This window comes from Miniopterus schreibersii (genome assembly GCF_964146895.1).
Source record: "Miniopterus schreibersii genome assembly, chromosome: 6".
Lineage (NCBI taxonomy): Eukaryota > Metazoa > Chordata > Mammalia > Chiroptera > Miniopteridae > Miniopterus > Miniopterus schreibersii.
The window spans coordinates 77753580-77779047 of record NC_138107.1 but is presented as its reverse complement, the minus strand read 5'-3'; the positions used below and the strand labels follow the sequence as shown (position 1 = coordinate 77779047).

The 25468-nt window shown below is 43.3% G+C and overlaps 1 protein-coding gene across 1 annotated transcript; it reads right to left on the bottom strand.

The window, feature by feature from the left end:
• Window positions 1-963: 963 nt before the first annotated feature.
• Window positions 964-24363, bottom strand: ZC2HC1B (zinc finger C2HC-type containing 1B). Its single transcript, XM_081140635.1, has 8 exons — window positions 24309-24363; window positions 23468-23529; window positions 21018-21137; window positions 20338-20476; window positions 11214-11353; window positions 7625-7733; window positions 1726-1811; window positions 964-1271 (listed from the first exon to the last, which is right to left on the bottom strand). The coding sequence occupies exons 1-7, from the start codon at window positions 24337-24339 to the stop codon at window positions 1741-1743; spliced, it is 672 nt and encodes a 223-aa protein (XP_080996761.1). The 5' UTR covers window positions 24340-24363; the 3' UTR covers window positions 964-1271; window positions 1726-1740.
• Between the last annotated feature and the right edge of the window lie 1105 nt (window positions 24364-25468).

Here is a 25468-nt window from a genome sequence, read left to right as displayed (position 1 = left end):
GTGACAAACCTTGGCTTCCAGCCCTTGCCAGTGCTGGACAGTAAAGGGCCAGAGGCGTCTCAGGAAAGCTACCTGGGATGGGGCTGTCACTGTGGAACGGTTTAACCTGGGGGCAGGAAATAAGACAAAGGGACGCCGGTTACCTTGTCGGTGGAATTCCAGGCTCTGGGACGTTAAGTCAGCTCCCAGAGCCCCTCACCTCTCCGAGGAAGGCAATCTCCTGGAGCGAGAGGGAGAGGAGCGGCTCACCTCGGCTAAATCCCCTCAAGATCTATTTACAGAAGTGTCCACAAATACTTTCACCTGGCCCAGCAGTCCTCAGTTCCAGGACATACACCTGGGTTTCCTGAGCATGAAACATAGTATCTGACCCCCAAACACTGATCCCGGGCATTTCAGATGTGCTGTGTTTGCTGCATTACCCGTGGGAGTAGCTTGGGGGTTCTCCTACTTAAATTTAGGCAGGAAACGTGGCTTTTGGTTCCTAATTAAAATCCCCGAGTTTAAGAAGAAATAAAAATTATTAGATTAAAATGCACGAGTTAGGTATAAATGACTCTACAAAAAGAGTTTATTAAGCCCCAAGGCAACAAAGAAAAATAGTTGGGATACCACCTCCCCACAGAGCTGCCTACACCAGCGGGGAGATGAACAGCTGGCTTCTGATTGGGCCACGCTCGATCCGTGGCTTGAGGCGGCAGACACGCTTCCCACCGGGTGGGACGGTTACTGTAACCCGTTCCCGCCACTGCAGTGTCCCCCCAAAGCAGCTGTGTGCCCTGGTGTATGAGACAATTCTACACGGTATAGAGACGGACGTTAAAAACAGGAGTTGCTACTAATTCCAGTTTCATGCTTATTAGAAGCAAATATCAAAGCTAGGATTTCACAGCTATTAAGTAGAACGAAGCTGGGCAAAAACCAATTTTCCTAGGAAGTAAATAATGCTAATACTCAAAGACTGTTTCACTAAAAGTTTTAATATCAAAGCAACATTTTTGAAAAAGCCTATTATATGTCCCGTTAAAAAAAAATGCTTCAAGTGAATCTTTAAATCAAGTATTATCATACAGATTAATGCATTGTTTAATGATTTGGTTTTGAATATTTTGAAGGGAGCAAATAAGAAAATTGGAGGCTAGTTTTCCCGTGTTCTACATGATGTCTCCAGAGGAATCACAGGCATCTAAACAGACCTCTGCGGTTCCTTCCTTTTAGGTGGCATTCCGGGGACCCCAGCTGTCCATGCTGAGGAGGTTTAGGGAGCCAGTCTGAAAGCAGAAAGAAAAGGCCTTTCCTGCAACTCCGTTGCTTCCACACTGAGAAAGTTAAATAATATAAGCCTCTCTAAAGTTTCAATTGTGTTTAACAATTCACGGTATTGAAAATGTCTCCAACTTCATCCGAATCCTACTTCGTGTCAGTCTCAGGCACTGTCTTTTTTGAGGGGCTATGTGTCTGGAAAAGGGCCCAGGCAGTCGCCGTCCAGCTGAAAATGAAGAACCGCTACCCTTTAAGTCAAGAATCAAACTGAGTATCATTTCCAACTATAGGTTTAACAGAAGAGTGTGCTTCAAGAGCGTACATTTTGTTAACCTAACTCAGGGCTTGCCCATATTTCTCTTTGGTCTGCCTGCCACGGGGTCATTTCCCTTAAGGCCCACTCACTGTATCCTGCACGTTAGATGACCAACACCTGGATTAGCGTTTGTTTGTTTTTCTTACCTGGCCTCTAGGGAGTTAATCTTTTTTAGAAGATTTAGTAAATCCTTGTTTGAGTTTTGCTCCAGAAGCAGGGTCCATGGCTAATCCTTTACAGACATAAACAGATTTGTTATTATGTAAAAGCAAACATTAGCAAGGAAAAAAGAGGAATGATTGTGAAATCCGCGCACCGGCTCAAAGTCTTGTTTTGCTCTTGTAGCTATAGACAAATACTCAGTCTCTATCCTGGGCCAAATAACAGGGAAGACCAGGGGCTGTCTCAGGAGCCTTCTGCCCCCTGCCCCTAGCCCTTCACTTACCCATGGGTGGGCCCTTTGCACGGCCACCTCAGGTGGCCCACCATTTACACAAGCTGACTCCCAACACCTCTCCCCACCGCTGCTCTGACTCTCAGAATGTACCTTGAGTGGTCCCTGCCTCAGTTCTTTATCTGCTCTCATGCTAGAAAGGGTCTGAGAAGCCTTACGGAAGCATGGGGTGCCTCCTGCCCCCCACCCTACCCCCTCACCCGGATATTTTACGTAGCAATGGACTCACTTCACAAACAGGACTATTTTCCTTTGTGTCCAGCAGCTCTGTTAGGTATGGAGAGGTCGGTTTATGGATACAGGCACACCATAGTCTGTTTTAGATCACATGGTATGGGGCAGGATTCTCAGAGAAACCATTTTTTTTTGCAAAAGGGAATAAATCCCCTCTGTCCTAGAGGCCTCCCGTGTTGTATGAAGGGGGAGTAACCAAACAACCCAAGGAAACCGTGAATCAAACTATCAACGGACACAGGAATAGAAAGAGCTTTAGTGTTCATTTTACCCAAAGGGCTGCAAGTTTTATTTCTTCCAAAGGATCAGCAACGGCCCCTCTGACGCTCATTACATTTGCTGAACGGTGAAGCTAGATAAGGAGAGGAGGCTGGCACAGGGAAGGTGCTCAACTTGATCAAACCCACTGGCCCCAGAAACAAAAACGGAGCCCACCCAACAGAGTTAAAAAACGCGATTCACTAAATATAGGAAGCAGCACAGCTCTCGAACCCAGAACTACATCTTCGCAGTGACCCGCGTCTCTCTGTGTAAAGATACCGGAGGTGCAGATGCTCAGAGGCACCTTCCCAGCAAATCAGTTGCTCTTATGTCAAAAGCCCTGGAGAAAACGGCCACCAGTAGATACCTGCTGACTAGGCTATAAACTTGTTTAGCATCCGAACTTTAAACTCTTTGTGAAAGTACATGAAGAGCCAGAACTTAATGTCTATATTTTTTGACCCAGTTTTCCCCAAGCAAAGATTTGTTTGGCTCTACCACTTCCTATGTGCTTCTCTCATCTATAAACTGGGGATATGAATAGTACATTTACCCTCTTGTGGGGATTAAAGGAGGATTGATATGTGAAGTGCTTACAAGAGTGTACAGTTAAGTGTGCACTACTGTCCACGAAGAAGGGAGTTATTTAGTGTAGCAGAAAGCAGACACGACTGAGCTGTTCCACACCAGGAAAGCAGCTAAATAAGTCACATTGTATTCTTGTGACATGTTTTTAAAGATACTCTTTTGCCACAGGGAAATGTTCAAAATTTGTTAGTGAAAAATATCAGGATGTCACGGACTATGATCCTAATTTTGATAAAAAGAAAACAGAAAAAAGGAAGATTATAAATGGAAAAAGAAATTGAAAGACATATCAATGCTAACAATGGTCAGCCATGTCAGGATGTGCATTTTGGATGATTTTTTCCTTTATATAATTTTTTCTCCATTTTCCAATACTTTTTACAGTAAGCATTAATATCCGACAGGATAATTTTTGAAAATGCTCTTTCTCAAAATACGTTTTTGCAGGCTAAAATTAAAGTGGCTAGAAATGAAAAGTTCCTGGGCCATCCTAATTGCCTAACTTACAGTGTCAGCATGAATCACATATAGCCTGGGCGCCCGGCCGAGCCACCTCGGCCCTCCTGGCTCCAGGGCCAGCCTTCCACTCTAACCTTAATTTCTAGTCACACCCCTACTCCTCTCTGTGCTTTGGCCAAGTGGGCCATTCGTTTCCACAGTTTGTCCTCTGCAATCTCATTTTCATATCTTTGTTCAATCTTTTTGCAACTCTTCTCCACCGGTTAAAATCTAGCTCATCCTGAAAGCTCATCTCAAATGCCTCCACCTCCAGGGAGCTTCCTCTCTCAGGCTGTCGCCTCCTCCATAAAGCCTCCTGGGCAGAGTCGATCTCTCTCTTGTGTCCGCTTAGGACCTTTACATCCCATTGCTAAATATTAGTTTACATCCCACTGTTAAATATTGACTGCTATCCCCCTAGACTTTTAAGAACCCAGGGGCATAAGAAACAACTATGCATAATAATTATGTGTTGAATGAATCTTCTTAAACATCCCTGGCAGCTGTGTATCGGCTTCATCACATGCTCTCTCCTATCAGACTCTCCTGTACACGCACATCTTCTCCGAAGACTCCGGGTGGGTAAGGATTTTGACTCACACACATGTATCTCCCTTGACTGTGGATTTAGAACAAAATGTTATACCTGGGAGATACTAGATGCTTCTTTTACTCAAGAGAGTTGAAGAGTGAAAAGCCAGAGTTTTAGGGGGTTAGCTACCACCTAGATGAAAAGACATAGGACTTACGTGGAAGGCAAGTGACAATAAGTGGCCTAAACTACTGATTGTCACTCGAGGTATAGCAAAACTCAACAACAACAAGCTTTAGAGGACCCTCATCGATACTGCCGATAGAGGAGTCCTGACCAGAGCAAATACAGTGGACAGCACATGGGGATCCCATTCACACACTGGCCTGTTGACATTAGCAGAAGGCACTCAGCGCTTTTCTCCAAGCCTTCAACATTTTTGAGAATTCACTCCCTCCTCACCACCCAATATATTTCTGCTTCCTTCCCAGGCCCTGAATGAAATGTGCCCAATTTAAAAACACACCGACTCTGGTGATTTTTGTTTTAAATGTAAGCAGGTGAGGCTACAGGAAAGGACAAGAAATTAAATTGAAAATGCATCTTAAGTCCACCTGTCTTCTGCACAAAGTCAACCATCATTGCAAACTCTTCTAGCCATGCCTGGTGGTTCAAGCGAAAACACTGAATACACAGTCTCTAGTCAGTGCATTCAAATCAACAAATTCACCCCGACCCAACCATTCTCAAATGTATTCCTCAGGGTTTTCTTTTTATCCAATAAAAATTGTCAAAATCTTGAAAAAAAATAGGAAAATGTATCTTAAGCCTGAAATAAATCAAAATGCTATCTCTTAAAGCTAATTAACATGGTAATTCTATGCATAGGCCAATAACTTAAGTGAGAAATTACAGACTCAAGATACCTACTTTTTACCATACATTTCATTCAGAAAGTATTACTCAACACCTCACATGTGCCATGAACAATTCTAACAGGTAGGGATGTGGCAGGACTGTGCAAAATAGGCAGAGTACACAGATCCCTGCCTTCCTAAAAGTTACATTCCTTTTTTTGAGGGAGGGGGGACAAGCACATGAACACTGAATATTAGATGGTGAAAAATGCTATTTTTATAAAACTATCGAGGGATTAATTAATTTAAAAAAGCTACAGTGGTTGGGGGGCTTTACTGGGAGGTGACACTCAGCAAAGAACTGGAGGGAGCGAGGGGGTGAGCAGTGCAGATTAGTGGGGGAGTGTTTTGGTTCTCAGCAGCTGCAGCAGACAGTGCAAAGGCCCTGGACCTGGAATAGGCAGGCCTGTGATGCTTAAGGAACAACACAGAAGCCACAGGCGATGGATCAGTAGGAAAATGACGGGTGAGGTCAGGTGGTGGGATAGAACCCAGTGTGGGCCGTGTTAAAAACTTCGCCTTTTACTTAGCAACATCACAGTGGTTATCAACCACCATTACCTAGTCAAAAGCAAATACAATACCATTTTGCTTAGATCTACTGGCCTACTAATCTATTTTCTAGTGTATCTGAATGGCGTCTTTATAATGTTCTGCTTAATTTACTGAGACACAGGACTTCTGAGTTCTCACTTAGGCCTTGCTGCTGATTTTTTAAAAATTACTTAGTTCAAGGAAGGAAACTCTTTTCTTATTTTCAACACTGCACCTGGCTTGCTGTCCTCTCCCATTCCCAATCTCTTTCCAAGTTTACTAGGCCAGGGAACAGAGGTCTGAGACTCTGTTGCTGTACTTGGACTTGACTTTGCACGTTGTCAGAGTTCCCTAATCCTGATGAATTAAGAAATATTCCCTCTTGGCAAATAAGCTTTGACCTCAAACTCAAAGGAGTGCTTTTTACTGGAAAGGAAGCATTATAACATATTCTTGGAAAAACTAAGAAAAGCAACCATAATATAAAGAAACTGTCTTTTCTGAAGGACATTAATCATTATACTTTAGGGAAAAAAAAACTTGTTAGTGAAAGTTTTACCAAACAAATACATATATAATTTGATTTCTTTGTGGGTGTGTGAAAACTAAAACCTACCTCATTGTTAAGTTTTCACAGATCAGGAAAAAACTAGCAGCCTGGATTTACAGGTCTATGGGGAAATGTTAAGATATTAACTCAATTTTTAGCCCATGATAAGCAACTCATAAGGAATTTAAAAACTAATAATCAACTTTCTTGTGCTGTTTGTGAACTGTGAGACTGGCAGTTCTTACTCTGGTTCTGATAATACCTGAAAAATAAGACTCCTGATCAGAGGTGCCACGTGGCCATGAATTAATTCATCTTGCCTTCCCAGTGCATGCTTATCATAAATAAAGAAGCATGCCACATTTATTACAGCAGCTCGAAGAAGAAGGAGAGCACAGTAGAGATTTAACCCAGCTCTGCTGTTTACCAGTGTGTGCTTAGAACAAAGAACCTATCCTCCGAGCCTGTTTCTCTGTTCACAAGTGAAAACATTTGGGGGACTATGGTGAAGACTTCATGAAGTGGTCTAGCTTCTACGTAAGTCCTGTTGACGGGGTTATGCCTGCCTGTTGCTTTGAAGAAATTATTTAGTCCTGGAAAGGAAATTCTTCCCCTTTTCTTTTCCTTCTTCCAGCTTTCTTGAGAGATAACTGAATATGCATTGTGTAAGTTTAAGGGGTAGAGTGTGATGATTTGAGATATGAAGATACTGCGAAATGATTACCACAATGAAGTTAGTTAGCACCCATCAGGTCACATAGTTAACTTTTGTGTGAGATTTGCTCTCTTTGCAGCTTTCAAGTATGCGATACAGTATTGCTAACTAGAGTCACCATGCTGTCCATCAGATCCCCAGAACTTACTCATCTTGTAACTGGAAGATTGTATCCTTTGACCAACATCTCCCCATTTCCCCCACCCCACCCCCAGCCATGGCAACCATCATTCTATTCTCTGTTTTATAAGTTTGTTTAGCATAAAGTCCTCAATGTCCACCCACGTTGTCAGGGAAGACAGGACTTCCTTTTTACGGCTGACTATACCTCGTTGTGTATACTATGTGCCATATCTTTATCCATTCATTCGTCAGTGGACACTTAGGTTGTTTCTGTATCTTGGCTACTTGAAAAACGCTGCAGTGAACATGGGCGTACAGATATCTCTCCGAGATGGTCTTCCCTTATTTTCAATACATCTGATAAGCTGTCATCTCTCATTCTTCATCTCTTTTCAATTTTACTCATCAGAGAATGATGGTTCTAGACCCTGCTGCTGCTGTAATCAGATCGAAACCTGACAGTTTAGGAATTGTTCCCTCTTGGCAAATAAGCTTTAACCTCAAACCAACCCACGTATCTTTATATCCAAAAGCAAGCTTGGATATCACAGCTTTTGCCGACTGCCCACGAACCCCAAAGCCAACGGCGGTGGCCTCTGACCCTGTCCTTGGAGAGCTGAAGCGCTCACTCTGACTTACCTGGCCTCGCGGGGTTCACTCTCAGGGCCTCAAGGGCCCTGTTCTGTAGCAGGGTTCCCACGGCACTGGTAACGGTCGGTCCTTTTTTTGGACTCATCTGAGCCCTGCCCTACAGAGAGAGAGAGGGAACAGGTCTAGAACCTCAGGTAGCACACAGGAGTAAAGCTCCCCACGTACCCAGCAGCCGACCGGAGTCATCTCCGGGGACCTGCTGCACCCCGGGGAGGGGGCACACACACCCTGTGCCTTAGTCAGCCTGGCTCCTAACCTCCCTGCTGGCGCTCAAAGCCACGTCAGGGTCTAGGAGCTTTCGCTCCATAACCGAGCCTTTCGGGGAACTTCGATGCATTAACCCTGTACAAATAGTTGTATGCAGACAAGAAATCACTCATGTCGATAAGGACAGTAATGGGACATTTCAGTTCTTCATTACACTCGAAGATGCGTTTGTTTTTAAATACACGAACAGAGAAGAAAAACAGACACTGGCAGGCAGCAAGTGTTTTAAACATGGAATTCCAGCATCGCCGCACCACGCCCTCCCTGCTGGGCCGCGGCGGCAGAGTAGCTGCATTAACGCAGAGCGCGGACCAGGGGTTCCTTGGTCGCCCCTTGGTACCTCCCCACCCATCCCACCACCATCTCCATGGAAACTGCATAAAGATAACCTGTTACTCAAGTGAGAATTCTCGCTTAGGCAAGGCCAGCTATGAGAGGAGAGCAGGCAGTTCATCCCCATGCAAACAAACAGGGCTATTTTCAGAGGGTATAACACTTTTTTTTTTAAAAGTTGATTTTATTTAAAATAGAAACACATTTCAGCTGTGCTGTTAACAGCCCTTCAGAACTGAAACGGCCCCTCCCTCTCTGCCCCACTTCTGAATAGGCTCCACTATGAGGCAGGGCCCCAGCGTGGCGAGGCTGGCATGGGGAAGACAAGCCCTGCTGTTCAGACACACTCGACAGTGAGTTTACTCAGAAAGCAGGCAATTTTTCTTCTGTGTTCCCAATCACCACTTAGCTCTGGAAAACAAGGCGCGGAACGGGGCCAAGTCACTGGTTACAGTCAGGACGGCCAGCTGGCCTCCTTCAGGAATAAAAAGCACTTCCGTTGCTGCTTCCCAGTGCTCCCTTTGGCCCCACCAAACCCCAGCTCACTTCGTGGACTGGCCAGAAGAACCATTCGAAGAAATGGGCCGCACCCTTTAGTGCTTTAGAAAGCGGAGGGAGAGTTATACTGAGAAATCCTTTCCAAAATGAAGTTGAATTGAAGCCCAAAGCAATCATATCCCCTCAAAATCGGGGTGTCTATCCCACCCACAGGAAAGGACTCCCAGAGGGGGGAAGGAGGGTGGGGTGGTGGGGAAAGAGGAGAGTGGGAGGACCCCTACTTGTGTTATCCATAATCCTCCCAACAACTCAGGAAGGTACAGATGCAAGTGAGTCTCAAATAAATTTTTTTTAAATTTTAAATTGATTTTGGGGGGGGGGGGCAAGGGAGGGAGAGGGAGAGAGAGAGAGAGACAGAGAGAGATACACTGACCGGTTGCCTCCTGCATGTGCCCCAACCGGGGACCAAACCCACAACCCAGGTATGTGCCCTGACCAGGAATCGAACCCATCACCCCTTTGGTGTATGAGATAACGCCCCAACCAACTGAGCCACACCGGCCAGAGCCAGTCTCACCGAGTTTAACTTGACCGAGTTTACCTGCAGATAGTGAATTATAGGACTGAGATGCAAACCCCGAGTGCAGGATCTGGGCTCTTTCTACACGGCACAGCCTCCCATCCTATGTCAGGTGTAAAGATTGAATCTCTACAACTATATTTATCATAACCACCCTGCCTGCTCCCATCAACACACCCACCCCTCCCTCCTGTGTCCTTTATTTCGATGTACAGTATTACTTATCTGCCTAGGCTCTGGGGCTGAAAACCTTCTTGTCAATCCTGGTCCTCTTACCCTATGTCCGATCACCTTCGCAGTCCCATCAATTATTTCTTAAATTCTCCCCCCACCCGTCACCCCCATTAGTCCTCTCACTCCAGCCCTTAACCCTTTCCCTGTGGCCGTGGCTTTTAACCGTTCTCCTGCCAGTCCACCCTGACCACTAATCCCAAGGGTAGTCTTTCTGAAAAACCAATTCCATGTCACTCCCGCCGACGCTGTTCAACCAGCCAACACTGCCTATGAGGCTGACAATAGACAACTAGCCAGAAAAGCCAAGAAAGTCAGAAAGGAGAGAGAGCAGAAGCATAGTAGGAAGAAGTGGCGGCAAGAGGTCAAGGAGGACTCCTCGGGCCCCCGGGGACCTCACCGTGCCCGCCTCCTGGCCCTCGGGCTGGCTGGCCTCAGACTTGGGGCGCCTCTCCACTCCATTCCTCTCCTCCTCTCTGAACCGGCTTGACTCAAAGCCCTTGACTTAAAGCCCTTGACCTAAAGCCCTTGACTCAAAGCCCTTGACCTAAACCCTTCCAGACCCGAGGCCGGCCCGGCCTGTCCCATCCCATCCCTCACACACTGGGCTCCCAGGCCACAAGCCGGGTGTTTGGGCATAACGCCCTTCTCGACCTGACTCTAGGCCGGCAAACCCATTTGACATTGTAGGGGGACATGTCTGCTCCTCTCTGAAGCCGCCATGAATCCCCGTGACCTCTTTCTCGGCTGTGCTCCTATACTTGTCAACTGCCACATCTCCCTACTGCACTGTTCCCAAGTCCCCCTCTTCCCTTGAATCAGCCAGCACCCAGCACCCAGCACCCAGCACCCAGCACCCAGCACAGGGCCAGGCTCAGAGCAGATACTCATAACTGTCTAATATGTGCGCACTAGAGCGCGCACTCCTTAGCCATGGGCTGAGCTAAGGTTGGGGAGTCCCACTCCCATGAGGTACTGGATTTCATGGAAATCTTTCTGAACATATTTCATACTCTAAGTATTCAGACCAAGTTAATCTTTCCTGGTGTCTGAGCCATGTTTATGACTAACAGTTTTCATGCGAGACTGTAAGTGATGTCCCTGGGACCTGTGATGTGTACGGAGCTCTCCGCTGGCTCCGGTTCTGTTTTTATAAATCTATTGTCTTCCTGGTCAAGTTGTGATTTTACTCATTTGTCTCTATGACAGTGGCTGCCATTTCTCCACTTTGACTTGCTGATTCTGTGGCCTTTAACACCTTCCTCTAAAGAGCAACACGCTCGGCCTGTGGGACTGGTCTCCTGTGGTGGCTCCCGTCACTCGGGCCTGCTCCACTTTAGGTTCCCAATTCTTTTCCACGGGGTGAGGGCTGATAACCACTGCTGGACAGGCAGAGCTTTACCATAATACTATAGAAATATTACTTATATATTCAAGCCTTCATCCAAAGAAGCTGCAAACACCATAGAAATATTTTTTTTCTATAACAGCCAAAGGTATGGTAAGCTGGGAACTCAAAAGGAGCCCAGACCCATAAGGACAAGCGACAGTGATCAGCTATGGCGATGCTGACATTTCCCAGGATGGGTAACAGGTTCCCCACCAAACTACCTGCCTGCCCCTGGCATGCAAGGGCACCTGAGCCGGCCCCTGGGGAGAGCCATTTACCTGCGCTCTGGACGCCAGTTTGGCCGCCGTCTGGGCTGCGTCAAAGACTCGGCGAGAAGACTGATCCTTGCAGAAATTAATATGTCGACTGGCTGCATTTTCATTAAACCTCCTCAAACAATATGGGCATTGGATATAATCTGAATGTGAAGATAACAGCAAAAGGCAATTAGCGTTTCAAAAACAACTCTGAACCAGGCTAGAGGAAATGAAATAAATAGGATATGAACCCTGCTCCCTCATGAAAGAACAAGGTCCCAAACCCTGGTGTGAGGCCCCCTTCTCTGGGGGCAGGCAGCGAGGGCTCGAACGACAGACGGGGGAGAATGTTCCCCTGCGCACTTCCTCCAATTAAGAGTGCACCCTTAAACGTTTGCATAAATTATACTTAGGAACTTCCCAATTAAGTGAATTATTGAGTGGATCTTCATGTAAAAGGTAGTCGTGGAGTCACAGGATGTTAGTATCGATGGTTCGAAAGGACACAGAAGCTGCAAGAGCCCAGGCTGTGGTGCTGGGCGTGGCAGACACACAGGCAAGAGCTTATGGGGCTACGAGGGAGATAAGATGTCCCGGAATGTGGGTTTCGGGGACGGGATTTGAAACCAATGTCACGGGCAGAAAGACACTGACTCTGCAGTGAGAGATTTTTTTCACTGAACTCTGGAGAGAGGGGGTAAAGGAAGGAGGTTGTAAAAGGAGAAAATATGGGGATTCAAAAAAAGAGGAAAGGATAGGAGGCGTGATTGGAAGGTGGCCCCGGAACAGCTTCCGTTTCCAGGGCTAGAATGTCGCAGGCAGGGGGGCGGGGGAGGTGGGGGACGGGAAGGGGGATACCTGGTGATGGAAGGAGACATGACTTGGGGTGGTGAACACACAATACATTACACAGATGATGAATTATAGAATTGTCCACCTGAAACCTGCATAATTTTATTAACCAATGTCACCCCAATAAATTCAATAAAAAAGAAAAAAACAACAACGTCGCAGGCAGCTCTGTGGCGCCAGGTCCTGGGCGGGTCTGTGGCATACCCAGTCATCCCAACCTGGCTCTCATCTGCATCACTAGACAGCGAGAGGAACGGGAAGTGAGAACGGTCCACGGTCTTCTTAGAATGTGGAGATGCTCACGGCAAAGCCAGATTGGAGCCTACCCCTCCCTAAAGCAAGCAGAGGGAGATGCGGCGCTTGTTTTGTTTTGTTTTAGGTGCCTCTCCTTAAGGGAAGACAAAGCCGATATGAGCCACACGAGAGGAGGCTTCCCCCCAGGAAGAGTCTGAGACAGCACTGACTAGAACTCTGCATGGAGGTTTGGGTCAGTCAAGATTCCTGCATGTGTGATGTCAGGACACAAAACAAATATCCACAAGTTCAAGAAGACTGAAATCATATCAAGCGTCTCCTTGGACAGCTCCACTATGGAATACTATGCAGCTGTAATAAAGAACGATCTCGTACCCTACAAGACAGCACCGTGGCTCCTGGAGAGTATTATGCTAAGTGAAATAAGCCAGCCAGAGAAAGACAAGTACCACATGATCTCACTCATATGTGGAATCTAATGAACAAAATAAACCGATGAACAAAACAGATCCAGAGACATAAAAGCATGGAACAGACGGACGAATCTCAGAGGGAAGGCAGGGGTGGGTGAGTGGGGGGATGGGGAGAGAGTAACCTAAGAACTTACATGCACATATGCATAACCCATGGACACAGACAATAGTGTGGTGAAGGCCTGGAGGGGGGGGTGTGGGGTGGAGGGAATCAATGAGGGGGGAAGGGGGACATTTGTAATACTTTCAACAATAAAGATAAATTTAAAAAAATATATGATTCCTACATGTGTGGATGGATATTTAAGGCAGTGATGTCTTCAAAGTTAAGTCTTTTGAAAACGACTTGTAAAGCACTTTGGGGAGCTTTCCATTTTAACAAATCATTTCCTAAAGTGAACATTCATAAAATGTAAGGGTTGGAAGAAATTGGGAAGAAATAAGAGATTAGCGCTCACCCTAACCTTTTATTCACTCTGGAAGGCAGTGCTTCATGATTAACCCAATACATACTGAACACCTATTCTGCGCCAGGTGATACATACGATGTCTCTGTAACCAAGGCCTAGGCATTCCAATACAGACACACCATTTTCCCACAGTGATAAATTCCTTGAAAAAAATAAAATAGGGCAGCATTGGGAAACGGTGGAGGCTCTGACGCCTGCCCGACTGGTTTTCAGCCCCAGCTCTTCACTTGCTGTGTGTGAACTTGGGCAAGTTACTCAACCTCCTTAAGCTTCGATTTCCCCAGTACCCACATATCACCTACCTCATCGGGCTGTTGTGAAAGGTCACTAAAATAACCCCACCAGGGCTGGCACAGCGGGCGGGGGCGAGCACACCATTGCTGTCAGGAAACAGGCCCAGCGAGCTTGTGTTTCCAACTATCCAGCAAGAGTGAAACTACTTAGAAAAAGTAAAGCCCAAGGTGTCATTATCCTGCAGAACTCACAGCGGCGTGGGAAACCATCCAGAACTCGGCCCGTGGCTGGGTGGGTATTTCTTCAGTTTTACCGGCTGGAAAGTCAAGGCTTCCATCAGAAACGCTGCCACCATAGACCCGGCTGAGCGCAGGCAGAGAGGGGACTATGGCCACGACGGCGTCGCTTGTTCGCTCGTTCATTGCTGCCCGTCTGTGCGTGTGGCACTAGATGCCACCACGGAGACAAGACAGGGGAAGTGCATTTCCCGGCCAGTAGACTCAGAGGGGACTGAGGACGCGGTGAAGGAGCGGACAGTCACCGTCTGCGAGGTAGGCTGTAAAAGGAGGCGGCGCTGGGTCCCCCAGGAGCCCTAACTTAGGGGGCAGAGAAAGGGAGCCTCAACCACTCTGAGGACGGAAAGGGATTTTTCAGCAACAATAATCTGAACACAGCGTGACTGAGCTACACGCTCTACTCTCATCTCTGCCTGAGCCATCTCTGCCTCTATCAGTCACAATGTCATAAAAATCACTTTGGGCTATTGATTTCAATAGATGGTGGTTTTAAAAGTCTGATTACAGCCTGGCACGGTGTGGCTCAGTGGTTGAGCGTCGACCCAGGAATCAGGAGATCGGGGTTCGATTCCTGATCAGGGCACATGGCTGAGTTTCGGGTTCAATCCCCTGTAGGGGGCGTGCAGGAGGCAGCCGATGGATGATTCTATTCTCTCTCATCATTGATGTTTCTATCTCTCCCTTCCTCTCTCTGAAAGCAATAAAAACATATTTAAATTAAAAAGTCTGACTACAGATGGATTCTTATAAGGACTATGGGGAGGATGGTCAGATCTCATTAAAAATAAGTGAAAGTAGAAAAGCAAGCATCATTTTAAAATGCAAGCATTTTGTTGAGTACACATGTCTATGTAGCCCTGTGACAATGGTGACCCAATGTCCCAGGCCTCAGAGAAAATCCCACTTATAAATATTCAATATCATTGTCCCCATAAACTCTTATGACATCTGGGAAAGTTGAATGATTGGCAGACCTACTTAACTCAGTAAGAATTAGAATAAATATATACATGTCACAAAAACTGAGTCATGAAAAAGGGAATCATGCTGGGGAAAAAAAAAAAAAGGAAATTACTTGCAAACTTGTGCATCCTAGGCTATATAATATGTAACTCTAGTGATGGCTCCATACATTGCCTACTATTTAAGCCTGAGAATATATGAGCTAATATAAAGTCCCCAAACAATCAAAACTGAACGGTAATTAAAATGTGCTATTGTATATAATAATTTTGTTTGGCGCATACAAGTATAGTAAGGACACAGGAAACAATTACAACACTATATTTTAGCATGAAACTGTAAAGGGCAGAGAAATAAATTGTATGTTTGATTAGGCCTTACATAGGGAATTATTTATTTAAGAAAATAATCCCTGCATTTTAAATTCAATGTGAAAATGACAGAAATTCACACAGTGGGACATCTGACATGGTTTCACTTATTCAACTAACGAATCATAAGCAGTCGCCCAACCCTAGAGCTTCTGCTATTAAAATAAAGTATTTCTCATAAAAGTTGTTTTGTTATGTGAAGCTTGTTGCCAAATCGTTATCAAAATCATGGCCGTAGCTCTTTTACTGAACATCTTAAGACAACACATTATTTTAACTGCATTCTCATTAGCACCCAGCAAAAGTGAAGCACTTGCTAAAATTATTATCTGGTAAAGATATTCAAATGACTTATTTTTCAGATGATTTTTATAGCATGATTATACAGGAGTTTTTTGAACTTTAAAAAATAAATTTTGAGAAATAATTTACATGCAATAAAATGCACCTATTTTGAATGTACAGTTGAATGAATTCTAACAAATGTTTATATTTGTGTAACTACCCCAATTAAATATAGAACAATTCCATCACCTGAGAAAGCTTTCTTGTACCCTTTCAGGCAATACTGCCCCAAACCCAGTCTCAGGGAACCAAAGATCTATTTTAGACATTAAAGATGCTATAATTTCATATAGTAGAACATCCATGCTGCTGCATGTATAGTAGCAATTTCTTCTTACTGTTGAATTGTGTTCCACTTTGTAAATATTCCACAATTTGTTTATCCATTCCCTTGTTGATTGACATTTTTAGTCTGTTCCAGTTTATGCTATATAATGTTATGAATATTAATTTTTTAAAGAGGTGTTTTCATTTTTTTGCATAAATAACCAGGATTGGAGTTGCTATAGAGTTAAGTCTATGTTTAAGAAAATACCAGTTCAGCCCAGCTGGTATGGCTCAGTGGTTGAGCATCCAGGAAATCTTGGTAATTGATTTAAACTTTTTCCTTTTCTAATATAAACATTTAAAGCTATAAAATTCCTTCAAGGTGCTGCTTTAACTAAATCCCACCAATTTTGATATTTTTTTTATTACCATTCAATTCAAGATATTTTCTCATTTCTCTAGTGATTTCTTCTTAGATCCATGGGTTATTTATAAATGAGTTGCTAATTTCGTAAAAATTTCTAATTTAATTCTAATGTGGTCAAATAACATAGTCTGTATGATTTTAATCCTTTTAGATTTAATACTTGTAGACCCACTTTGTGGTCCTGCATGTGGTCTATGGGTGAAAATTCTGTATGCACTTGAAGAGAAAGAATTATAGTCTGTTCTTGCTGTGTGTCACAGTATAGTCACAGATACCAATTAGGTCAAACTGGTTGATACTGTTGTTCAAGTTTTCTATATCCCTGATTTTCCTGCTGCTTATTTCATCAGTTACTAAGAGAGGAATGATAAAATCTTCTAATATAATTGTGAATTTTCCTACTTCTCCTTCCAGTTTTATCAGTTTTGTTTCATTTTCTTTGAAGCTCTGTCACTAGGTACATAAACGTTTAGGACTGATAGATCTTCTTGATGAATATATCTTTTAATCACGATCTCTGCTAACCATACTTGCCTGAAGTTTACTTTGCCTGATATTACTATTAGCCACTGCAGTTTTATGATTATTATTGGATGTGTATCTTTTCCCATGCTTTAAACATGCTAGTCAACAGTCGTTTTGACATTGCTGGTGTTTATTTCTCTTTTTACCTTTTTATCTGAGAGGAAAGGCACAATTCATCAGTGCATGGCTCTGTGAAATGTTCACAAACCACACACACCCATGCGACCAGCCCAGATAAGACACAATGTCCCCAGCAATCCCCCGTGTGTTCCCTCCTGGTCCTTCTCACCCTCCAAGAAAACCAGCATTTTACTTCTAACCTGAGATTCAACCTTGAGGATTCTAAAGAGTTTCTATTTATAAATCAGGAAATCTGCATTTCTGCCATCCTCTGAGAAGTTAGATCTGGCAGCCTTGGGTGTGCGCTGCTTTGAGGCAGTGGCTGCTAGCTGTCCCTTAGGAAGGGCCTTGCCTCTCCTGGCCCATGGGGCCACCAATTCATCTGCCTGGCCCACTTATTTGTGTCTTTATATTTAAAGTGTGTTTCTTGTAGAAAGAATACAATTGGACCTTGCTTTTTTATTTAGTTTGACAATCTGCGCCTTTTATCTGAAGTTTTAGGTCATTTCCATACAATTGTCCATAGAATTAGTTCGAAGTCTACCATCCTGCTATTTTTCTTTGTCCCATCTGTCCTTTGTTCCATTTTCCTATTTTTCTGTCTTCTTTTGGAATGAGGTTGGTGGTTTTTTTTTTTTCATTTTATCTCCACTCCATATATTGTCTTATTAGCTATATGTCAATATTTTGGGGTGTTTACTCTAGGGTTTATAATAGGCATCTTTACAATATAATACTCTATCATCCAATAATACTATACCTATTCCTGTATAATGTGGACCTTTCAACAAGGTGTGTCCATTTTCCTCAACCTTGTCCTACTGGTTTCATACATTTCACTTCCACATGTTATAATCCCCACAATATGCTATTATTTATGCTTAAATAGTCAGTTATAACCCTCAGCTAACATTATTCTCCGTGGAAAACAAGACAAGAATGTCTTCTTTTGCTAGTGCTATTCAACATAGTATTGGAAGTTCCGGCCAGAAGATTTAGACACAAGAAATGAGAGGCATACAAATTAGAGAGGGAGAAGTGAAATTATCTCTCTTTGCAAATGATGTAATCATATATGTAGAAAACCATAAAGATTCCACACCAAAAAACAACTGGTGGAGCTAATAAAATTCAGCAAAGTTGCAGTATACAAAATCAATACACAAAAGTCAGTTGTATTTCTATACACTAACAATGAAAAATCTGAAAAGAAAGTTAATAATTCCATTTACAATAACATCAAAAAGAGTGAAATACTTAGGAATAAATTTAACCAAGGATGGGAAAGACTCTCATACATTGAAAACTATAAAATGTTGCTAACAGAAATTAAAGAAGACATAAATAAATGGAAAGACATCTCATGTTCATGGATTGGAAGACAATACCTAAACAATGAACAGATTCAATGCAGTCCCTATCAAAACTCCAATGTCACTTTCAGGAATTAAAAAAAAAAATTCTAAAAATTCATATGAAAACTCAAAGTTCCCCAAGTAGCCAAAACAATCTTGGGGAACTCGCACTTCTTGCTTTCAAAACTTACTACCAAAGCTATGCTAATCAAAACAGCGTTGTACTAGCATTAGGAAAGAGGGACATATAGACAAATGGAATAGAAGAGAGAGCCCAGAAATAAACCGTCTCACATATGGTCAATTGACATTTGATATGGTACCAGAACATTTCAATGGGGAAAGAACAGCCTTTTCAAAAAATTGTGCCGAGAAAACTAGATAACCACATGTAAAGCTAGATATCCACCTTCCAATGAAGTTTGGATCTTACTTTACACCACATACAAAAATTAACTCAACCTGGATCAAAGACCTAAGTGTAAGAGCTAAAACCATAAAACTGTTAAAAGAAAACATGGGGAAAAGGCTTTACAATACTGAATTTTGCAATAATTGGGGGGGGGGGGTGACATCAAAAGCTAGGAAACAACAATAAGAAAGATAAGTTGGACTTTTTCAAAATTTAAAACATTATTGTATCAAAAGATACCATCAAGAGAGTGAAAAGATAGTTCACAAAAATGGGAGAAAATATTTGAAAATCCTGTATGTGGTAAGGGATTAATATTAATATTAACCTATTGAGCATCTAGCTCTAATTTCCAATTTATGGAGAGATGGAGGACAGAAGAACAAGTTAAACACTCACATGACAAAAACAAAAACCCAGACAAATCCAGAACATGAGAAATTCTAAAAGGTAATCGGCCAGGTCGGGGTGTTGTGCAGGATTAAAAGAGACTAAATAAACAAAAAAAGACAATGCATAGACCTTGAATGAATCTTGGATTGTGGCTGGGGGATCAGAAGAGAGCTTTAAAAGACATTCTTAAGAAAATTGGGAAAATATGAGTCTATATGTTAAGTGCAATAATCATATTGTGGTATGCAGGAAAATGCACTTATACTTAGCAAATGCATACTGAAATAGTGTCATAAATTTTGAAAGTTACTATTAAATAGTTCTGCCGAGCCCTGGCCGGGTGGCTCAGTTGGTTGGAGCGTCATTCTGTGCACCAAAAGGTTGCAGGTTTGGTTCCCGGGCAGGGCACATACCTAGGTTGGGGGTTCAGTCCCTGGTCGGGTACAGGAGGCAACTGATCGATGTTTTTTCTCTCTCTCTCTGTTTCCTTTCCTCTGTCTCTCAAATCAGTCATAAAAAAACATATCCTCAGGTGAGGATTAAAAAAATATATTTAAATAGTTCTGCCAAAAAAAAAAAAGAAAAAAGAAAGAGAGACAATATGACAACAATGTCAACAACTGTCCAATTTCAGTGGAAGGTATATTGAGTGATCATTCCTTCCTCTTTTCTGTAGATTTGAAAATTTTCAAAATAAAAAGTTTAGGGTAAAAAAATCCGTAGGCCACTAAAGTATACAACTTACAATGGTTAGCCCTAGCCGGGTTGCTCAGTGGTTAGAGCATCGGCCCAGGGACTGAAGTGTCCCGAGTTAGATTCCGTCCAAGGACACATGCCTTGGTGGCAGGCTTGACCCCCAGCGCTGGTCCGGGGTGAGAGCGGGAAGCAACCCATCGATGTGTGTCTCTCTCACACCAATCGATGTTTCTCTCTCTCTCTCCCTCCCTTCCACTCTCTCTGAAAAGCAATGGAAAAAATATCCTCAGGTGAGGATGAAAAAAAGGTCAATATGGTGAAGTTTATATTATGAGAGTTGTATCTCAAAAAGTAAAAAAGAGCTGTAGGTATCTGACACTGGGGAGCTATTGTGCAACTGCTTCAATTGCTCTGCCCAGCTCCATCCTCATGAACCACGATGCAAACGGCGCCCCCTGGAGTGAGGCAATGCCATGACACTGGTACAGGGTTAGAAAGAATCTTTAGGCAGAATTGAAAAAAAAAAAGACAAGATCAATTGTGTGATAAAATTACTTTTATATAATTTAATTCCTAGTGCTACTTTTAGAGTAAATAGGAGGAGGCAAGGCATGATAATTTGGCCAAAAATTAAGCAGAGCCTCAAGTGGTTAAGAGTGAATGTCAAAAGCAACTCAAACTGGCCACACACCTGGGTTGATGGACGCAGGGGGAGGAGGCGGGAGAGGCCGCCCTTCTTTCATGGCAAGGGTACACTCCTTTGCTGATCGAATTGTATTAATAAAGTCTTCATGTTGTTGTCTCCAGTTAGCTTTTCTCACAGGCTGAGGCTATAAAAAAATAAAACCAACATATACTAACCTAGACTATATATCTCTCCATTATAATTTTCTTTTTTCTTTTGCAGCTGGGATTTGAATTTACAGGAAACAGGACTGTGAGATTTGGAGAGGGAAGGTGAATTTGTTTTTCAAAAGTACTAAAAGAGGTTTGGAAAATACAGTAATAAAACTTACAAGTCACAGTAGTGAAGGAAAACACAAAATAACAATCAGAAAACAAAGTAACTACAAAACTTTAAAGGAAGACTTAAATGTAAGATTAAAAGTGACTTTCTTCCAAGTTAATTGCCAGATTTAATGCTACTCTAATGAAAGTATAAACAAGATTCTTTTTTGCCACATCTGGAAAGTATCTGAAATACATTTGGAAATCTCAGTGAGCGTGATTAAAAAGAAAACAGTAAAGGTGGATTATACTTACATGACTTTACATTGCTCTATCGAGCAGGAATGAAACCAGAGAGCCAGAAAGAGGCTTTAATGTACTTAAGGCTGTAATCAAGAACAGTAAGGAAGATACTGCTAATACCTTGGATTGAGGAGACATCCTCACAGTGGGAATGTCAGTGCCCTGTAATCTTTGCTTCAAGGAATTGAAAGGATTACGCTTTTTGTTGAAGATTTTTTTACATATTGGTCCATGCCTTTCCTAGAAAAGAAAGAGTGGGGATTAATTTTTTTTAAATGTACAAATCACCAAGTTTGTAATGCTGCAGTGTACTCAGCCAGCTCCCACTACAGTGACTGAGTTGCACCTTCAGAGCCAAGTTCATTCTCCAACTCTCAAATCACAGCAGAGCAAATCCATCTGGCTCCCCCCACCCATGTTACACATAACTAGATATTATGTTTGGTCAAGGTCAATAAAAGGTCTCTACAGCTAGAGAGACTTACTTCAAATTTGGTTTTACACATTTAACTCTACCACTTGGGCTGTTTGAATGGTTCTTGTAAGCATTCACTAATGTTGAAAAGACAAACTTTGTAGCTGAAACTGAAATAAATATTTCTGACCGTTGAGCCATTTTCAGGTACTCACGGAAACCAATGAAGTTTTGCTGATTACTTCTTCCATTGTCTCCTGCCTTCAAAAGCAAGCTATCCAGTAATAGAACAGGAAATCTGAATCCCAACAACCTTAATATTCGGTTTTATCATCTTTTTGAATTAGCCCTTTGCACACCGCAAGGGGAAACATAGTTTCCTACCAATAGAACTTTCTCAGAAAAACACTTTTTCCCACTCAGCATTTCAAAATTGAGTTTAAATGGGCCACTTTTCCGCATACAGCAAATTAAACCACTTAACTCCTGAATAGGAGCGGAGAGGTTTCAGAGAAATAGTTGAGAACATCTGCAAAAGACAACTGGAACCACCACACAAATGCATGAAGACACACTGATTCTGTTTAAGTGATAAAAACGCTTTCCTTGAATTCACCCGAACGTTCCACATGATTAGGGAAGTCATTCAGTTTCCGAGCAAATCTAAGCTGATCATATTCAATTTAAAACTGTTACAGTATTTCCAAGACGATCGGCAGGGAAAACATTCTTTCTCCATCCGGCAGTCCTCAGGTTTTCTGGTACTGAGAGCAGGGAACCAACACACTGAGCCCTGCCCCTGCACCATCTTTACAGAGTCTGTTACGGCACCACTGTGAGGTTCTACCAACATCTTCGCCTTCTGCTCTAAATCGTCTTCCTTGGTGGCTGTGTAACTCATAAGAGCTGTCACTTACATAGCTGCTTTGTCCAGACCCAACAAAACACAGACCCATGGGAAAGCACTGCACCTGTCCATAAACAAGCCATACCATTTGAAACTAAAGGAGAGAGACAGAAAGACCAGATCAGTTGATCCGATGCTCTCTGTAGTCTAGAGATAGGCTAGGAAATAAAACTTGAGGGCACCCGAGACGTACTTGACATTTAGTGGTCCCCCTTCAAAGGGTACCTCCTAGGTCTCAAACCCCTTCCCGTGGCGGGGTGGCCCGGGCTGGCCAAGGCCAAGGCCAAGGCCAAGGCCAAGGCCAAGGCAGCACTCTGGTGGGTGACAGGCCACAAGAGGCCCTGGAGCGCCCCTTCTAGATTCAGGAAGCTCTAACGGCACTTAATTAAAAGAACAGATACTTCATGTTTTTAATTCCCCAGAGAAATAAAACTTACGAAACTCATTTTGTCGTCTTTTGCCTCAAACGTAGTCAGGCTTATAGTCCAAACCCTTGTAGTTCAGTGTAAGTCTCCTTGATCTAAAATGTCCCAACTAACAAGTGCATTATCATCTTAATTTTTTAAATCATTTTTTTTCTTGGGAGTCTTTTCATAATGTTGGGGTCTAAATGCCTGCTTGATCCCCTAACTTTGAACTAAATCAAGTTTTATTCCACCTTACAGGCATCCGTCGGGAAACGTGATATGCAGTTCGCTTGAAATTAGTTTAACAATTCAATCTTGAGAAAGGCCTTACGTTCATTTTGTTCAAATTACATTAAGGCCCCTGAAATCGGAGGGCTGTCTTCATACGTGGCAAAGCAGGGAACAGAGGGGAGTTAAAGGACTTGTCAGAATTAGTGACAAATTTGAAGCTTAAAGCCAAGTTTCCAGATGCTCCAAATTCAATGTTCATTCCTCTCGACTAGCTAATTTCCCTGGTGCTTTGGGCCTTAAAAATTTGGATTTCTGATGCTTATAGAAAAGGAGAAACAGCCAAAACCTCTCATGAGACACTCAGCTGTGCCAAGATACTTTTTCTGGCATCCTTTCCGTTAGAGAACCAGGTTTAATAAGTTCCCCTTCGGATGGGGCAGCATCGGGCAGCCTCAGTGTCCCCCGGTCTTGCCAGCCGCGGGTTCTGTGCTCCTCTCCCCTCGCTTTCCCTCCACATCTGTCTTCAATCTTTGCCACTGCGGCCTCCTCACTAACTTGACAGTTCATTTAACTCCAGTGAAACACATCTACAAAATGTCTTTATGTTTACCAGAACATCTGCTGCAAAGCGTCTTCCACAGACTTCACAGGGAAATAACTCCTGATTGCCATCTGTATAGGATCCAAGAGCACATTATGTTAGTTTCATGGAATTGCCTGCCTGAGAAGAAATGACTAACTGGAGACCTCAAGAGCTCGAGATCCTCACTCTTCTTTCCCTCCCCACCGACGGCTTCTCTCTCCTAGAAAGATCCTCTGTAAACTCACCTGTGTTTTCCTCTCGTGTCACTAGACAGGTAAACTCCATAACCTTCAGGCCACCAGTGTGTCATTATTTAATGGATCCTTAAACAATCTGCCTGATAGCTTTGCTTTAGACAGAAGCACAAAGTTAGTACCTTCGTATGGAGTCATAACTAATCCAATGGGAATGTCCTGAGGGTTCCTACTAGAATGGAAGGGCTACGGGTGTGCTCAGCGAAGGCATGCCAGTGTGTCAGGGGCCACAGGGAAAAGGTCCGCTCATCACTGAATGTGAGGCAGACCTTCCTGAGAATGGCTTCCTCTCTCCCGATAAACAATCTTTACTGGAAAATAATTCCTACCTGAGAAGAAGGAAATGGAAGAGACTGGTGGACGTTGGTGGAAACCTGGAGAGAGGGGCCCTTACAGTGAAGAAGCCTGTGAGAGTGGTGACCACCGTCCTAGGGGTCGCGTTCAGCATCAGACCTCCTGATGGGGCCAGTGAGTAACGCGCTCTGCTGGCATTTTATACGCAGCGGTGAATGAGCGAAGGGTTATAATCATCAAATGTTCACTGCCTGCTATTGCTTTTATTTTAATACTTAACCAGAGCAGTATTTTAAAAGTTAAATGAAGAATAAACTCACCCTGGCAGGGTGGCTCAGTGGGCAGGAACATCGAGCCGTACACCAAAAGGTTGTGGGTTTGATTCCCAGTCAGGGCCCATGCCCAGGTTGTGGGTTCGATCCCCAGTTGGGGTGAGTACAGGAGGCAACTGACAGATGTTTCTTTCTCACATCAGTGTTTCTCTTTCTCTCTCTCTCTTTTTCTCTCTCTCTCTCTCTCTCTCCCTTCCTCTCCCTCTCAAATCAATAAAAACATATTCTTGGGTGAGGGTTACAAAAAAAAAAAGGGTAAACTTAAATGTAAAAGAAAAAAACAAGCTGAAACTGGGCCCGCTATGTCCCAATGCCTCAAAGTACCTGACCCATAGAAAAGTGCTCAATAAATACTTGTTGAATGTATGGGCCAAACAAGAATTGAGTTTCCACCACAGGACCAATCACTCATTCCATAAATATCTGCTACATGCAACGCTGTGGGAATATTGAGAAAAACCATACGTGGGTCCGGCCTAGAAAAGAACAGTATGCACATAAATTAAGTGAAGTTAGCAAAGTGTCACGAGAAAAGGAAAACGTTATGGAATTCTAAAAACAGAGTTTCACTTCATAGTACTTCCTTTCTGTTCATCTGGGGTTGTGTACGTAAAGATTTAAAAAGCAGTTTGATCATGGGGAAGATTTCATATTAGAGTTAGATTATTATCTGGGCTTTTTTTCTACAAACCAGGGGAGCGATCAAGAACACGGGTTAGGAAAACCCTTAACTGTGGAAGATTTCATGCGACAGAGGGAGGAAAGATGAATGGATGGTGGGGAGGAAAGGTAGGATTTTAGTTAAAAAGCTGAAGTCATAGCCCTGGCCGGTGTGGCTCAGTTGGTGGGGCACCGTCCTGTGCACCGAAAGGTTGCTGGCTTGATTCCTGGTCAGGGCACATGTCTTGGTTGCAGCTCCATCCCGGGTAGGGGTGTGCTGGAGGCAGTTGATCGATGTTCTGCTCTCACATTGATGTTTCTGTCTCTGTCTCTGTTTCTGTCTCTCCCTCTCCCTTCCTCTCTCCCTAAAAATCAATAAAAATCTTAAAAAAAAAGAAAGCTAAAGTTGTAGGCCTGCAATGGAAAGGAAAGAGGAAATGGAAGACACTGTGGTCAGAGACTCGCCAGCGTGACTAGATTTGGGGGGA